Source organism: Lithobates pipiens, unplaced genomic scaffold (genome assembly GCF_037356315.1).
Source record: "Lithobates pipiens isolate NorthernLeopardFrog02 unplaced genomic scaffold, aLitPip1_a1.2 Scaffold_22, whole genome shotgun sequence".
Taxonomy (NCBI): domain Eukaryota; kingdom Metazoa; phylum Chordata; class Amphibia; order Anura; family Ranidae; genus Lithobates; species Lithobates pipiens.
Genome location: NW_027507784.1, coordinates 72,703,491 through 72,722,059, shown reverse-complemented (window position 1 = coordinate 72,722,059; position 18,569 = coordinate 72,703,491). Strand labels below are relative to the sequence as shown.

General features: G+C 42.2%; 1 protein-coding gene across 1 annotated transcript in view; it reads left to right on the top strand.

Annotated features, from left to right (window-relative positions):
• Nucleotides 1–18,569, top strand: part of KYNU (kynureninase) — a 236,023-nt gene that overhangs the window by 106,319 nt on the left and 111,135 nt on the right. Inside the window, exon 9 of the mRNA XM_077447753.1 lies at nt 1,419–1,565. Coding sequence (XP_077303879.1) covers nt 1,419–1,565 — 147 coding nt within the window. The remainder of the gene's footprint in view (nt 1–1,418; nt 1,566–18,569) is intronic.

Below are 18,569 nucleotides of genomic sequence, written 5' to 3'. Positions count from 1 at the left end.
GTTTTCTCCACACATACCACTTAGAATTAAGGCCAAAAAGTTCTATCTTGTTCTCATCAGACAAGATAATCTTATTTCTCACCATCTTCGAGTCCTTCAGGTGTTTTTTTAGCAAACTCCATGCGGGCTTTCATGCGTCTTGCACTGAGGAGAGGCTTCCGTCGGGCCACTCTGCCATAAAGCCCCAACTGGTGGAGGGCTGCAGTCATGGTTGACTTTCTACAACTTTCTCCCAACTGCATCTCTGGAGCTCAGCCAAAGTGATCTTTGGGTTCTTCTTTGCATCTCTCACCAAGGCTCTTCTCCACCAATAGCTCAGTTTGGCCAGACAGCAGGAAGGGTTCTGGTCATCCTTTTAAGGATTATGGAGGCCACTCTGCTCTTAGGAACCTTAAGTGCAGCAGAATTGTTTTGTAACCTTGGCCAGATCTGTGCCTTGCCACAATTCAGTTTCTGAGCTCTTTAGTCAGTTCTATTGACCTCATGATTCTCATTTGCTCTGTCATGCACTGTGATATAGACAGGTGTGTGGCTTTCCTAATTGAGTCCAATCAGTATAATCAAACATAGCTGGACTCAAATGAAGGTGTAGAACCATCTCAAGGATGATCAGAAGAAATAGACAGCACCTGAGTTAAATATGAATGTCACAGCAAAGGGTCTGAATACTTAGACCCCTTTCACACCACATTTTTTAGCAGCGTTTTACCGCGGCGCATTTCGGCTGCTAGCGGGGCACTTTTACCCCCCCGCTAGTGGCCGAGGAAGGGTTAAAACCACCAGCAATACGCCACAATAGCGCTGTTTTGCCGGCGGTATTACATCACTGCCCCATTGAGTTCAATGGGGAGCAGCGGTGGAGGAGCGGTAAACACACCGCTCCTTCACCGCTCCAAAGAAACTGCTGGCAGGACTTTTTCCTGACGTTCTGCCAGCTACCGCTGAAGTGTGAAAGCCCTCGGGCTTTCACACTACAAACAATGGTGCAGCTTTTTTAGGGCGGATTGCAGGCGCTATTTCTGTTTTAATGTTTTTCTTTTTTAATAAATCTGCAAAATTGTCAACAATTCTGTGTTTTTCTGTCAATACGGGGTGCTGTGTGTACATTAATGAGGAAAAAAATAATAATAACTTAAATGATTTTTAGCAAATGGCTGCAATATAACAAAGAGTGAAAAATGTAAGGGGGTCTGAATACTTTCCGTCCCCACTGTATATCTCTATCTATATCTCTATAATAGATATATGTGTAGACAGGTATATATATATATATATATATATATATATATATATATATATATATATATATATATATATATTGTCGTTTACTATACACACACAATATGTTTAAATTTATAAACTTATTTATGTATAAAATAATAAAAATGCCTTCAGAAATGTAAATCATGTTTTCTTAGGGGGAAGAAACACTGCGGATGGAGGATATCCTGTCTATTATTGAACGGGAAGGCGATTCGATTGCGCTCATTTTATTCTGCGGAGTTCAGTATTATACAGGACAGCTGTTTGACATCCCTAAAATCACAGAAGCCGGCCACAGAAAGGTAAGACTTTGGTCCATCTTAATATTACAGAATTGATTTTTTAAAAGCCTGCATTTCTTATGACAAGCAGGAATATTGTAGTAAGGGCTAAGCCATCTGCTTTCACGGAAATACGATTCAGTCAGCAGGCTGTTCCCCGTGGTGCTGACCGTGGTATTGCTCAGCTCATCAACCTGCATGAGACAGGCGCTGTACAAAGTTCCCTACCTCATTTTTTATGATTGGCCTTTGGTGACTTCACCCTGGTGCCCTCAAGCCTTAGATATGCCGGTTCATTGACCTGGTTTACAAAAACAGAAACAAAAATAGGTATGGTACAGAACTGAAAAATGATGCGTCCTGAAATTCATAAAACACAATAGGCTTAATTAGGAAGTTATTTCAGGAATAAACGCAACAACATTAAACTTGTGTACCTGTCTATCTTATTGATGTATGCGTCCTTGTATTTATGGAAGGCTAGGACTGCCAAGTGGTCCTACGTATCAAATAATCATTCCCCTATGAAAATTGTTAGTAGGACATCCTAGAAATTTGGTATCTATTTACAGTTTATTTTTGAGCATGAGTGTAGGGGAGCCTAGGGGAACTAAATGCACCCATTTATTCACCAATGACATGGCGTGTAGTGTATCTGTGTGTGTGTGTATATATATATATATATATATATATATATATATATATATATATATATATATATACACACACTATATTGCCAAAATGTATTGGGACACCTGCCTTTACACGCACATGAAATTTAATGGCATCCCAGTCTTGGTCCGTAGGGTTCAATATTGAGTTGGCTCTCCCTTTGCAGCTATAACAGATTCAACTCTTCTGGGAAGGCTGTCCACAAGATTTAGGAGTGTGTCTTTGGGAATGTTTGACCATTCATCAAGAATCGCATTTGTGAGGTCAGGCACTGATGTTGGACTAGAAGGCCTGACACGCAGTCTCCGCTCTAATTTATCCCAAAGGTGTTTTATCAGGTTGAGGTCAGAACTCTGTGCAGGGCCCAATCAAGTTCCTCCACCCCAAACTCACTCATCCATGTCTTTATGGACCTTACTTTGTGCACTGATGTGCAGTCATGTTGGAACAGGAAGGGGCCACCCCCAAACTGTTCCTACAAATTTGAGAGCATGAAATTGTCCAAAATGTCTTGGTATGCTGACACCTTAGGAGTTCCTTTCACTGGAACTAAGGGGCCAAGCCCAACCCCTGAAAAACAATCCCCACACCATAATCCCCCTCCACCAAATAATTTGGACCAGTACACAAATCAAGGTCCCTAAAGACATGAATGAGGGAGTTCGGGGTGGAGGAACTTCACCGGCCTGCATAGAGTTCTGACCTCAACCCGATAAAACATCTTTGGGATTAATTCGAGTGGAGATTGCGAGTCAGGCCTTCTTGTCCACATCAGTGCCTGACCTCACAAATGTGCTTCTGAAAGAATGGTCAAACATTCCCATAGATACACTCCTAAACCTTGTGGTCAGCCTAACCAGAAGCGTTGAAGCTGTTATAGCTGCAAAGGGTGGGCCAACTCAATAGAACCCTATGGACTAAGACTGGGATGCCATTAAAGTTCATGTGGGTGTAAAGTGTGTGTGTGTGTGTGTCAGTATATATATATAAGAGCTGTTACTGATTAAGATTTTCATGTTTGATTAATCGTACATACAGATCCAACTAATTTTAGCTGATCTCCTTGCATTGCAACTCTGCATTAGTCAGTGGTAAATGTGGTATACAATCCCTCCACCTCCGGTCTAACTAATCACTCTCACCTTATGGCATGGACTCCTGTGCAAACAGGTGGTCATGCAAGAGGGTATCAAAAGGGTTAACACGGACCATAAACTTCTCTCATGTCTCCTTAGATCTCAGTAAGGATGCCAGGTCATGGGTAGAAAGAAAAGTGCTCACCGCTTAAGTATAAGATTATATTTTTGTGTTCAAACACAAACTCACATAAAGATGATAAAAACACAGCATGTAAAGCCAACAATCGTGTTAGTTCCGTAGGGCAGCAGCAGGTGACGTCATGCGTAGCTCCGCCCCGTACATGTTACGTTCAATCAGAACTTCAACGTCACCGGACTCCTCCCCCTTCCCGTTGTTAGCAGATGGAAGCACTTGGGGAACGGGGGAGGAGTCCGGTGACGTCGATGTCCGTGATATCACCGGATCTCTGATGGGACTCCCTGAAGACCCCGAAGCCAGCAGAGAGGTGAATACTGATCGAAAGAATTTTAATTGATCAAAAAAAATTAATCGATTAATCAAGGAATTAATCTTTAATTTCCACAGCCCTAATATATATATATATATATATATATATATATATATATATATATATATATATTGTAATATTTGGGGGTTATTTTAGCTTAAAGGTAGAGCTTACCAGTGAGCTGAGTCCACGCCAGATATGCCGTTTTAAGGGCTTGTAGGCCCACTTTTATTAAAGAAAGAAAAGTCCGATAACAAAATAGTTGCCCACACAGGGGTTTCAGCTTTCCACAGCAATAATGTACGTAGAACCAAAAATACCAAGCCACCTGGCTCTCTTTAGCAGCACTGCTGCTCAGACTAATGCTGCAGCCCTCTTGGCTCTTTAACAGAGTTCCTGTACACCCAGTACCTCAGCACTCTTTACAAGCTTCTTTTTTTCAGCCCACAAGCTTGGACCCTCTGTCTGCTCTGACAGACCGACCTGTGCAGACATGCACACTTCTCCCTTACACGCCTGGACTCCTCGGGAGGGTGGAGCCCAGAACCATGGTGTTGGCTTTGTTTTAAGCCCAAGACCCACCTGTGCATTCATCCAGCCAGACTGCTGGCTGTTCCCAAAACCCGGTCCCAGAATTGGAGATTCCGTACTACCACAATATATATATATATATATATATATATATATATATATATATATATATTTATAATCTCCTTGTATATATAAACTCTTTCACGTAATTGGATAGCTTGAACATGTATTGCAATATATGCAAACTGCAAATCCCTCTTTTTTACGCAAAGGTTTGCTATGAATAGTTAAGGCTTCTTTCACACATTTGGGACTCGACTTGTGAGACCCCAAGTCGTAGGACATGTGATTTTCAAAGCATCTCTATGAGAGCCAATCCTACAAACACTACAAAAGTTGCCTCAACTTCAGAAAAGATTCCTGCACTTTTTTGGTCCTTCTCTTGAAAATGTAAAGTCAGATCAAAGTCACACCAAATGGCACATCAAAGTCGCACTGGGAATGGGGATGCGCTAATGTAAAGGAACCTAAAGATTACCATGTGGTTACACCTTTTCAGTATCTCATGTGTAGATATGGAGGCCATCTAGGACCTGAAAATAGATGTATCTCTGTTTCTCCTACATAATGGGGGTCAATGATTAACAAGACAAGGATGACTAAAGGTGGATTATTCTTTACTAGGAGCAAATAATTATGTTCTCTGTGCTGTAACCCCCTTGTCTTTTGTGTATTTATTGTGGTGTTTTGGGCTACACACCTGGTTATGTGCATTAATTACTATTGTTTCCTGTTAGTGTTGTCCAACCTCTAAATCTTTTATTTATATATTATAAATGGTCCAAATAATAAAAACAAACATTTGAAAAATAACGCTCACTGGTAGGAGCAGTCAGCAGTCTGCTCACATGTTCCAGGCTCTGATGAAGGGGGCAGCATCCTGAAACCAAAAAGTAAAAAATAGTGTAGCGCTTCTATAATAGTGAATGTGATCAACACGCACACAAAAAAATTCTATATAAAGTAAATGGTCACATGGAGAAGTCCATAATTATATAAAACAAAGTCCAATTAGAATGGATAAACACTTCCGTGATGTAACTGGTGCAGAGATGGTTAGACCGCTTCAAGGAAGATAGGGGTCTTGCTAAACAGATATGCCCATGTAAATCAGCTTGTCTATAGACATTAGAAAGGTAGATAAATACTCTTACCAACTGTGTTGGACTCACACGGTCATATGACGGTTGAGTCTGAAAGGCTTGGGGTCCCAACCTAGGACCAAAGGGTGGATCGATGTGGGTCCGTCAAACTGGTGAGGAAACTCCAACCAACTGTATACCAAGCGGTGTGTCTCACGGATGGAACATCAGGATGATTTCTTATCCAGCTCAAAACGTGGCACGATCAACGCAGGTACCCCGGTCACCCCAAAATGGGGTGGAAGATGTTATGGGTTTTAGGCCAAAAAAGAAAAAGGAAAAAAAGAGCTCCACATGGTGCGGGTCAGACGGTATTAAACGGCAAATTTATTTAAAAGTCAAAAAATATATAAAAAAAATTTATGACTAAGTGATCACAAAGAAATTGAATAAGAATGAAAATAAAAGCAATGTAGGGTGCCAACAGCTAGCCCGACGCGTTTCGACATAAATGTCTTCGACAGGGTCATGCCCCTGTCAAAGACATTTATGTCGAAACGCGTTGGGCTAGCTGTTGGCACCCTACATTGCTTTTATTTTCATTCTTCGGTCTGATGGGTTTTCTCAGGAGCTTCAGCCTCTGTTATGTTATCTATCATGTTTTAATGTAGTGTGTATCATGTCTTTATTCTGTAAGTGTGATAATTTGTCTTTTATCTATTAAGCAAGGTCATGCTGTGTGAAATCCGGTGCTCTCCCTCCTTTAGGGCACTTTTCAGCGTGTGAAGTTTTCAGCCCATTCCTTCGGATGGGCTGAAATCACACTGGATTCCACCAAAACTACATTTAAAAAAAGCACACTGCATTTGCATTATTTATTTATTTTTCCACTAGTAGTAGCGGCGATTAGCGATTTTGAGCGGGACTGCGACATTGCATCGGACAAATCGGACACTTGACACTTTTGACACTTTTATGGGAACCAGTGACATTATTAGCCCTTGTACACACGGTCGGAGATTCCGACAACCAAATTCGTCGGATTCTGTCCGTCGGATTTTGTCCGACGGATCTTGTCTGAAACTGTTGCATACACACGGTCGGACGAAGTTGTCGAAAAATCCCATCGCTCAGAACGTGATGACGTTATTTCGTTACAACGGGACTATGTTCAGGCTAGTAGCCAATAGCTTTGATGTAGGAATTTGATCTGAGCATGCGTGGCACTTTGTCCGATTGGAATTCTCTACACATCATCGGAGTATGTCCGATCGGAGCATTTTGTTGGAAAATATTTCCGGCAAGTTGGAAAATTTGGTCCGACGGATATTCCGATGGAAACAGTCCGATGCAGACCACACACAGTCGGAATATCCAACAAAATGCTCTGATCGGACACATTCCGTCGGAATCTCCGACCGTGTGTACAAGGGCTAACAGTGATCAGTGCTAAAAAATGCACCGCCACTGTACTAATTCCATACAAAAGAGAACAAGGAGGTGGGACTTGAAGTACGTGGAGGGCCAAGTGTTGTGTGCCATTATAATTGACATATTTATAATATATATAAAGGAGTGGGACATTTGTCTCATAATTCATATTAAATAGAAAATTTATATACTACACATATAATTAAATACCTGCATGGAGTAGGATATTAAAAAAAAAAAGCTTTATTTCATACAGCAATACATAATACATATATAATCCAAAAAAATGATGCCACATGATTCATATAGAAAAGCCCAAAATTGGATAGCACATGATTAGGTTATAGTCAAATGCATAATGCATGAACAGAATCCACAATGACATGGTAGGACGAAGCATGCAATTTGAACACAACATTTTTTATCTCAACGCGTTTCGTTACTTGATGTCACTCATCAGGAGCAAGTGTGTACATGTGCAAGATATCTCTGTAATGATATATTGTACATTTCTAGTTGGTCTATTATAGTCACAGGTGTGAAAACTATAAAAATAAACGGGGGGTAAAACACCCTATGTTGATACTTTCAGGGCATCCATGTGCAATTGGTACGACATTGAGGGTCATGAATATCCCCACATGGGGAACATCTCCTCTGGGAACTGAGATGGTATGTTAACCACTTCAGCCCTGGAAGGATTTACCCCCTTCCTGACCTGAGCATATTTTGATTAATATTTTTTTTTTTTACTAGTAATGGCGGCGATCAGCAATTTTTATCATGACTGCGACATTATGGCGGACAAATCGGACAATTTTTACACATTTTTGGGACCATTGGCATTAATACAGCGATCAATGCTATAAAATTGCATTGATTACTGTAAAAATTTCACTGGCAGGGAAGGGGTTAACCACTAGGGGTGGGGGGGAATTAAGTGTGTCCTAGGGGAGTGTTTCTAACTGTCTGGGGGATGGGCTGTGTGTGATGTGACACTGATCCCTGATCCCGATGACAGGGAGCAGACGATCAGTGTCCTGTCATTAGGCAGAACGGGGAGATGCCGATGTAAACAGCTCAGTTACACGATCGAGGGTATCCCCGCAGCGATCAAGTCCACGGGTCCACGGGCATGGTCACGGAGTTCATGGCAGGCACGCACAGCGGGACATTCAAAGTAACATACGGGTACGTTATTTTGCCCAGCCATGCCATTCTGCCAATGTATATTTGCCGACAGCGCTTGGCACGTGGTTAAGCAACAGCCTGCCCAACAGGCAACCCTCCAAGGAACGGTCATGCATCAGACTGTGATGTGTGAGTAAGCATGTGTGATCACAAAAATCAAATTGGGGCTGTAAAAAGTAAATAGAATTATAAAATTGATGTGATGAGTATTGAATAAACTGAATAGGAAAATTAAGTGCAAGAAGGTCTGTGAAAATGAACCTACTGTGTAATGTACAAAATACATTATGCCACTAGCAGGGAAGGGGTTAACATGAGGGGGCGGGTTAACTGTTTGCCGAGCTGGTGCTTGCTAACTGTGTGGGCATTGCTCTGACTGGATGAAGACAGAGATCGGCACAACAAGGCACTCTTTAGGTCTGGATAAAAAGACGTTTAACATTCACATATGGGTTCTTCACTGTAAGATCAGTGAAAATGTGGGAATCATGTTCCCCTAGAGCTGCTTCTAGCTAATTCAGTAGATGGCTTTGTAAAAAGGTCTGGATCAGTTTTTAAAATGCACAAAATATGAGCAGCTACTAATACTTATTATATATATATATTTTAAGGATCGTGCTACGTTCATGATTTCAGAGCTGCATTCATTTCTGTATTTTATATCTGCCTGGAGTTCAGCTTGTTCCATTTAAAGCGGAACTTCAGTCATTGTTTCATCTTTCCATCTTTTAAATCTTCTGCCCTTGTTATGTTAACTTTGGATAGTAAAACACTTTTTTTTCTGCCAGTAAATACCCCCACTTCCACACAGCCATACAGCCCCCTTCCTGTTTCCTGTCTGGTCATTAGCCTAGGCCTATGACATCATGCACAGCTCTCTTTCACCCCCCTGAGAGTTTGCCAGGAAGGGAGAGGGTATGAGTCATAAGCGGGCCAATGAGAGCTGCAGAGCTGGAGGTGTGTGTCTGTGCAAATCCAGGAAGTGAACAAGCAGTAGCTTCAGCTGCCCACAGTTAAAATGGCTGCAGCCAGACTCATTGGAGGGGGAATTCTGCAGCATATTTGGCAAGTACAGAATCACAGTATATATAAAATAATATGCAAAACGGTTGGAGGGGAACTTCAGGATGGCAAAGATGTTTTTAGTACAAATTATGTGAGCAGACTGCAGTTCCTCTTTAAGTAAACCAAACCGGGAATGCTGGAAAGTGGAAGTACTGGACTAGATATTGCCAGGCCAGACATTATAAACTGAACTCTGTTGTATATAATTCCCTTGAGAAATTTCGATCAGAGGGGGGATCCAAGGTAGGGATGTACTTATCCTGTTAGTAAAAGAAAATGAGACCATTTTTAACGTTATTAATGCATGAAGTTCATTGATACAGCAGATATGACTGAGAATGGGCTCCATCAATGTATTAAAGTCATGGTGTATTTCCTTACAAGAGGCTCAACATGATTTCAGAGATTACCGGATTATCAGGGTGGATTTTACAAACTTAATCACAAATATGTTATGATGTGCAATGCCTGCAGACAAGATGGAGCACTCTGATACACCGCGGCATGTTCTACTAGATGCTTCAGTGTATAATATAAATGTCAATAGAGGAATTCTGGTCAAATCAATATTGTTTTAAAATATGTAGATGGTACAATAATCAAATACAACCCATTCACAGTTTTACTGCTATCCAGGGAGCAATTAGTCCTTGTACACACAGCTGGACATTCCGACAACAAAATCCGTAGGATTTTGTTCAACGGATTTTGTCCGAAACTGGTGTTGCATACACACGGTCGGACAAAGTTGTCGGAAAATCCGATCATTCGTAACGAGATGACGTTATTTAGTTACGATGGGACTACGCTCAGGCTAGTAGCCAATAGCTTTGGTCTAGGAATTTGATCTGAGCATGCATGGCACTTTGTTCGATCGGAATTCTCTACAAACGATCGGACAAAGTCCGATCGGATCATGTTGACGGAAAATTTTTATATCCAGCTCTCAAACTTTGTTGGTCGGACATTCCGACGGAAAAAGTCCAATGAAGCGCACACACGGTCGGATTATCCGACAACATGGTCCGATCGGACATTTTGTGTACAAGGGCTTAGTGAGATTTACCCTCACTTCCTTTTCTACTGACAATGGTTTTATTAGGACGTGGGGGAAACTCTGCAACAGGGACAGAGACAGCAGGTGTAATCTCATACTAATGCCCCATACACACGACCGGAAATTCCCCCAGCAAAAGTCCAATGAGAGCTTTTGTACAGAAATTCCGACCATGTGTATGCTCCACCGAACTTTTGCTGGTGGAATGCCCGCCAGGAAAAGATTGAGAGCATGTTCTCTATTTTTCGGTCGTCTGTACAAATTCCAACGTGCAAAATTCCCACGCATGCTCGAAAACAATTTGAAGCATACTCGGAAGCATTGAACTTAATTTTCTTGGCTCGTCGTAGTGGTCGAAAGTTCAGAAAACTTTTGTGTGGCCGTGTGTATGCAAGCCAAGCTTGAGCGGAATTCCGTCGGAAAAAGTTTCTTCCGACGGAAAATCCGCTCCCGTGTAAGTGGCAATAGGAGTGTCAGACCAAAATTGGATAAAAGAGATCATTTTAATTATTGATAAAAAAGTGATATAAAAATAGCCAATGGGTTTTGGGGGCACCACTCCCCCTTCATTAGGATAAAACTTGGATGAAAACCCAGTGACTTCACAGATCTACAGCCGTGGCCAAAAAATTGGCACCCCAGAATTTCTATCAGATAATGCACCACTCCGCTCAGAAAATTGTTACAATTACGGATGTTTAGGCATTCTTGTCTGTGTTTCTTTTGTTTGTATTGGTATGACACGAGGGAAGCCTTACTGTCTGGGACCCAACTCACCAGAACTATTGAGCATATTTTAAACTTTCCTTCATCTTACTTCAAGTGCAGGTTTAACCACTTCAGCCCCGGGAGATTTTACCCCCTTCCTGACCAGAGCACTTTTTGCGATTCGGCACTGCGTCGCTTTAACTGACAATTGCATGGACGTGCGATGTTGCACCCAAACAAAATTGACGTCCTTTTTTTCCCACAAATAGAGCTTTCTTTTTGTGGTATTTTATCGCCTCTGCGGTTTTTATTTTTTGCGCTATAAACAAAAAAAGAGTGACAATTTCGAAAAAAAAAAACACAATATTTTGTACTTTTTGCTATAATAAATATTCCCATTTTTTTTTTTTAAAAGCTATTTTTTTCTCAGTTTAGGCCGATATGTATTCTTCTACATATTTTTGGTAAAATACATCTCAGTAGGCGTATATTGATTGGTTTGCGCAAAAGTTATAACGTCCACAAAATAGGGGATAGATTTATAGCATTTTTATTATTATTATTTTTTTTTTTACTAGTAATGGTGGCAGTCTGCGATTTTTATTGTGACTGCGACATTATTGCGGACACATCAGACAATTTTGACACATTTTTGAGACCATTGGCACTTATACAGCGATCAGTGCTATAAAAATGCATCAATTACTGTAAAAATGTCACTGGCAGTGAAGGGGTTAACACTAGGGGGCGATCAAGGGGTTAACTGTATTCCCTGGGAGGTGATTCTAACTGAAGGGGGAGGGGACTGACTAGAGGAAGTGACGGATCGTGGTTTCTAGCTAATAAGAACACAAGATCTGTCACTGCTCTCAGGACAAAACACAGATCTGTGTTTACACACACACTTCCGTGTTCTGTCCCTCGTGTTCACGATCGCTCGTGGCCAGTGGTCTTCGCGACCTTCAGCCACGAGCATTGGCACCCCGCTGTGCACGCGCCTGCTATCCCAATCCTGTGAGCCGACGTATAGCTACGATGGTTCGCGGGATCGTGCCGACCTGCTGCAGTATAATGACGGCGGCTGGTCGGCAAGCGGTTAAAGCTTTCCTTCATCTGACTACAAGTGCAGGTTTATAAAGTTCCCAGCACCTCTTCAGACGTGTTGTTCTGTAGCAGTAAATATCTGTTAGCCCTTGTACACACGGTTGGACATTCCGACAACAAAATCCGTTGGATTTTTTCAGACGGATTTTGTCCGAAACTGGTGTTGTATGCACACGGTCGGACAAAGTTGTCAGAAAATCCGATCGTTCTTAATGTGATGACGTTATTTAGTTACGACGGGACTACGCTCAGGCTAGTAGCCAATAGCTTTGGTCTAGGAATTTGATCTGAGCATGCGTGGCACTTTGTCCGATCGGAATTCTCTACAAACTTTGTTGGTCGGACATTCCGAAGGAAAAAGTCAGATGAAGCCCACACACGGTCGGATTATCCGACAACATGGTCCGATCGGACATTTTCCGTCGGAATGTCCGACCGCGTGTACAAGGGCTTAGAGGTTTTAGCGTTCCCCTAAAACTTTCTGTGTTGTTTTTGGAACATTCCGCTCAATGGTCTCCTCCCCCTCTCCACTGCTACATTCTGACAGGTACCCGCTCCCACTTCCAGCTGACTTTGCCAACTCAGCAGAAAGTCGCTACCCCCCCCCCCCTCCTTCCCCTGATGCCGGACCATTCACCAAGCACAGTAGGGAGCCGGCTGTGAAGCCTCAAGCCTTCACTAACGGTTTCCCTTAGCTGAGATGGTGGCGGCAGCACCTGAGAGCCAAAAAATCAGCTCGGGTGAAGACACCATCTTGGCTAAGGAAAGCCGTTAGTGAAGGCTTGATTTTTTATTTTATTTTTTCTGAAGGAGCCTGGAGCTCCGCTTTAAGTCCTACCCTGAGCATCTCATATAGAAAAATGTTTAAATTGTGCAACTTAACACCCTAACTCTAAACCTAAGCACATGGGCTGTCACAATAATATGCATGATCAATGAAGCTATCGCTAATACTGCCATAGTTCACCAGCAAAATACAATCTGCTCGAAATGAATGCCAGAAAATTGGAGTCAAAATTTTCGTGCTGAATGCAACTGTTCTAGTATGCCCCCTTGGGCAATGGCTGGCATAATTGTTTCTCTCCATTTGCAAGGAAAGTAGGCTGAAGTATTCATTAATTGGGTTTCAATTGTATTTAGTGATTTCAGCAGATCTTCCTGTTTTTTTTTTTGTTTTTTTTTTCATAGAGTTAGACTTTGTCTTAAAAGTTGCATGAAAGAGAACTCGAAATTAAAATGTTTTGATATTTTGGAATGGCATAGCAGCTTAAACCTCTAAAAAGGAAAATTTGAGTAATATGCAAATTAGGTCATCTTGTAAATCAGAAACACAGAATATTTTTCTGTCCACTTTGTTTTAAAGAGCACCGGTCACTTCGTCAAACTTTATCGGATTGCTGTAAAATGACAGCATGCAGTGGAACCCCCACCACCACATGGGTTAAAGCGGTATTAAACCCAAAACCAAAAATGTAATATATTGCAGCTTACCAATCATTAGATGTGGTGGCTGCATTTGTTTTCTTTTTTTTCTTTTAGGCTTTTTTACCTTTGTTTTCACCTGGTGTGTGCAGCCTATTGCATTAGGGTGAGCACTCCAAAGCTCAAACACGTATTTGTGTGTGTGTGTGTGTGTGTGTGTGTGTGTGTGTGTGTGTGTGTGTGTGTGTATAAGTGTATATATGACACACGCTCTTATAAATAAATGTAAGAAAACATTTTAAAATGTATTAAAATATGGATAGTGTCAGTAGAGCAGTGGACGGTGTCTACTCAGATAATTACATTATCTACACTATATTGTCAAAAGTATCAGTACACCTGCCTTTACACGCACATGAACTTTACTGACATCCCAGTCTTAGACCGTAGGGTTCACTATTGAGTTGGTCCACTCTTTGCAGCTATAACAGCTTCAACTCTTCTGGGAAGGCTGTCCACAAGGCTTAGGAGTGTGTCAATGGGAATAGTTTACCATTTCTTCCAGAAGCGCATTTGTGAGGTCAGGCACTGATGTTGGTCAAGAAGGCCTGGCTCACAGTCTCCGCTCTAATTAATCCCAAAGGTGTTCTGTTGGGTTTAGGTCAGGACTCTGTGCAGGCGAAACAAGTTCCCACACCTAAAAACTCATTCATCCATGTCTTTATGGACCTTGCTTTGTGCATTGGTGCGCAGTCATGTTGGAACAGGAAGGGGCCATCCTCAAACTGTTCCCACAAAGTTGGGAGTATGAAATTGTCCAAAATGTCTTGGCATGCTGACGTCTTAAGAGTTCCTTTCACTGGAACTAAGGGGCCAAGCCCAGCCCCTGAAAGACAACCCCACACCATAATCCCCCCTCCACCAAATGATTTGGACCAGTGCACAAAGCAAGGTCCATAAAGATATGGATGAGCGAGTTTGGGATGGAGGAACTTGACTGTCCTGACCTCAACTCTATAGAACAACTTTGGGATGATTTAGAGCGGAGAGTGTGAGCCAGGCCTTCTCATCCAACATCAACGTCTGACCACAAAAATGCACTTCTGGAAGAATGGTCAAACATTCCCATAGACACGCTCCTGAACCTTGTGGACACCTTTCCCAGAAGAGTTGAAGCTGTTATAGCTGCAAAGGGTGGACCAACTCAATACTGAACCCTACGGACCAATACTTTTAACAATATAGTGTATATCAGTGACTGTTAACTTGTGATCTGCTCAACTTGTTCTGCTATCCTTATTGTTAGTGTATTTTATGTGCAGCCCAAGACTATTCCTCTTCTTCCAATGTGGCCCAGGAAGGTCAAAAGGTTGGACACCACTCGTCTAGAGCAGGGATATGCAATTAGCGGATCTCCAGATGTTGCAGAACTACAAGTCCCATGAGGCATAGCAAGACTCTGACAGCCACAAGCATGACACCCAGAGGCAGATGCATGATGGGATTTGTAGTTTTTTGCAACAGCTGGAGGTCCGCTAATTGCATGTCCCTGGTCTAGAGGGATCAGAAAAGGTATTTGCCTTACCTTGAAACTTGAGGTATATAGTTTAATTTTAGATAGATTGTGAAGGTGTTAAAGCCCTGTTGGGTTTTTATGTGTGTCCCTTCTAGGGAGATTCACATTCTTTAATTCTCCTACTGACTAATGTCACTGGAAGGCTCCTTTTACCACCCACCTTGAAGTGGACACAGTGCTGGTCAGATGGGTGCACATTGCCACAGGGTGGATTTGATTTAACCACTTGGGACCCGCACTATAGCCGAATGACGGCTACAGCGCGGATCTCCTTTTCCGGGACTACGTCTATTGACATAGTCCCGTGCACGAGCGGCCTGCGCGCCCCCTGCGGCGCGCTCTGTGATCGGCGAGTCTATGAGACTTGCCTGATCACCGATCAGAGCAAGGGGTCGATCCCGACCCCTTATCACATGATCAGCTGTCAGCCAATGACAGCTGATCATGTGATATAACGGAGCCGGTAATCGGCTATTATTCCTCCTCGCGCTGACAGCGCGAGGAGAAAAAAAAAGCCGATCACCGGCGGCCGTGATCGGGACATCAGTCCCGTTCACGGCCAGCCCTGCCAGTGCCCACCTGCCCCCTGCCAGTGCCCACCTGCCCCCTCATCAATAAAGATGATACAAAAATAATGATCCCCCCATCAGTGCCACCCAGCAGTGCCCACAGTGCCACCCAGCAGTGCCCACAGTGCCACCCAGCAGTGCCCACAGTGCCACCCAGCAGTGCCACCCAGCAGTGCCACCCAGCAGTGCCCACAGTGCCACCCAGCAGTGCCACCCAGCAGTGCCCACAGTGCCACCCAGCAGTGCCCACAATCTGCCTCAACAAAGGTGCTGCACCCCAGTGCCACATATCCGTGCCCATCAGTGTCATCTACCAGTGCCCAGCAGTGCCGCCCATCAGTGCCACCTATCAGTGCCACCTATCAGTGCCCATCAGTCCCATCTATCAGTGGTACCTATCAGTGCCCCTTAGTGCCACCCATCCGTGCCACCCATCTGTGCCACCCATCCGTGCCATCTTATCTGTGCCCATCTTTGCCCATCAGTGCCGCCTTATCTGTGCCTATTAGTGCCGCCTTAACTATGCCTATCAGTGCCCACCAATGCAGCCTATCAGTGCCCACCAATGCAGCCTATCAGTGCCCACCAGTGCAGCCTATCAGTGCCGCCTCATCAGCGCACTTCAATGAAGGAGAAAAATTACCTGTTTGCAAAATTTTATAACAAACTATTAAACATGATTTTTCTTTTTTTATTTGTTTAGCAAAAAATAAAACTCCGAGCTGTAATTAAATACCACCAAAAGAAAGCTCTATTTGTGGGAAAAAAATGATAAAAATTTCATTTGGGTACAGTGTTGTATGCCCCGCGCAATTGTCATTCAAAGTGCATCAGCGCTGAAAGCTGAAAATTGGTCTGGGACTGAGGGGGGTTTAAGTGCCCAGTAAGCAAGTGGTTAAATCAAGTCGATTTCAATCACAATTTAAATCACTAGTAAAAAGGCTTAATTTAAATCATAATTTTTAGAGCAACTGTCATCTCTGTCCCGCAGCGGCTCCTCCTCGGACCCGCTGTTGACTCTCAGACAGTCTCATTCACTTTAATGGGACGTCTGGTGATGCGGCAGTGACACAACAAGGTGAGGGACGCAGTGGCAGCAGGTGCATGGATGCCCACTAACAGGCGCTGCCATGATGGGTCTGAAATGGCAGGTGCTATTTAAATGTAAGCACTTATTCTTACTGGCAGGTAGAATCTTTAATATTTGCAAAAACAAAATAAGGTTTCCTATCTAGCATAATAAGCTGTCAGGTTAGTAAAACAGCGATATCAGAACCAATTCAATCATACAGTTTGTAGTGTACATAGATTTGCAAAACAATAGGAACAAAATGAATATTCCTGAACTTTGTTTTCTCTCATGGTTACTGGGGAATTGTGTGAATGCATCAATGCAGTGCATGTTATCTCAGCTTGCAGAGCTTGGATTCATTGAATGAGTTTACCAAAAAAAAATTTAAATATTGCAAAATATACAGCCTCATGCAGACTTTTTTCAACCTCACCTACTATGTAACTATGTAACATCAGTACATTTACCTTATACCAATGCACTGGTGACATCACTGGCTGCTGAATCTGTATATCTCCTGAATGGTACATGTTTAGAGGATATTCATTGTACCTATAGGTCAGTTATATTATACACTTATCTGTAGGTACAAGTTTAAAGTGAGAATTTACTACTGCTTTAGGAAATTATCATTCATTTATTATCCTGTAAAACCATAAAATTCACTTTCCAGCCATGTACAGTTTTGATCTTTAGAGCATTTTCCCAGAGTTTCGGCAAACAAGGACTTTCAGGGTTTGATTCCGGAAGACTGGAGCTCTGACTGTCATGTAATAGAAAATTGTTTGTGTTCTAAGTTCACTATCAAACTAACCCCCAGGGGGACAGGAGTTGGGATATTCAGAGCCAAACACATGACATTTTACAGTGAGAAGTAATGCAAAATCTGAATTATCAGAAATGGCAGACATTCAAGTTGTTTGCCTTATTTTGCAAGTCCATATTTCATTTGGAAAAGAGATCTTGATGCTAATGTAGAAGAAAAATGCCCTTTCTCTCTCTGCTCCGAACACTCCTACCGCACACTATAGGGGAAGATCTGGATAGGGGTCATATGGATTTAGGTAAATGCTCCAGGGCTCCAAATACTTTTATTTTCAGACATGTCCTAACAGGATAATAGGTCAGTGAGATGGAGGTAAAACCACCCTGGATAAATATATGTAGACAAGCAAGAATCCCGACTGGCGCCTGGCAAGTTGTATAAAATCCCCTTATTATGATACTAGGGACTTCCTCACTGCTGGCTGTGAGCTATGGGGAGCCTCTACAATACAACACATGCTGCATTATACACCTTCATAAACATTATTTAAATGTCTGATTTCCCTCTTCTTTATTCCTTCCTTTTTGTCTTCCTCCAACTCTTCTTTCATCTGTTCCTTCCTTCATTCCTCCCTTTCTTCCTCCCTACTATCTATCCTTCCTTACTATATTCCCGCCTTTCTATCCTTTTTATTTTTCATTTTCTCTCTTTCCTTTTTCTCTTTCCTTTTCTTTCTTTTTTTTTTCTCTTTTCTTTTCTTTCTTTCCTTTCTTATATATCTTTCCTTTTCTTTTTTTTCTTTCATTTCTTTTCTCTCTTTCCTTTTCTTTTCTTTCTTTCCTTCCTTTCTTTCTTTTCTTTTCTTTCTTTCATTCTTTTCTTTTCTTTCTTTTCTCTCTTTTCTTTTCTTTCTTTTCTTTTCTTTCTTTCCTTTTTCTTTTCTTTCCTTTCTTTTCTCTCTTTTCTTTTCTTTCTTTGCTTTCTTTTCTCTCTTCCCTTTCCTTTTCTTTCCCTTCTTTTCTCTCTTTTTCCTCTGTTCCTTCTTTTTTTGATTTCCTTCTTTTCTTCCTCAAAGTGTCTCAATTAAATATTAAGAAGGTCTCTAGCCAAAAACAAGAAAATCGACATGAA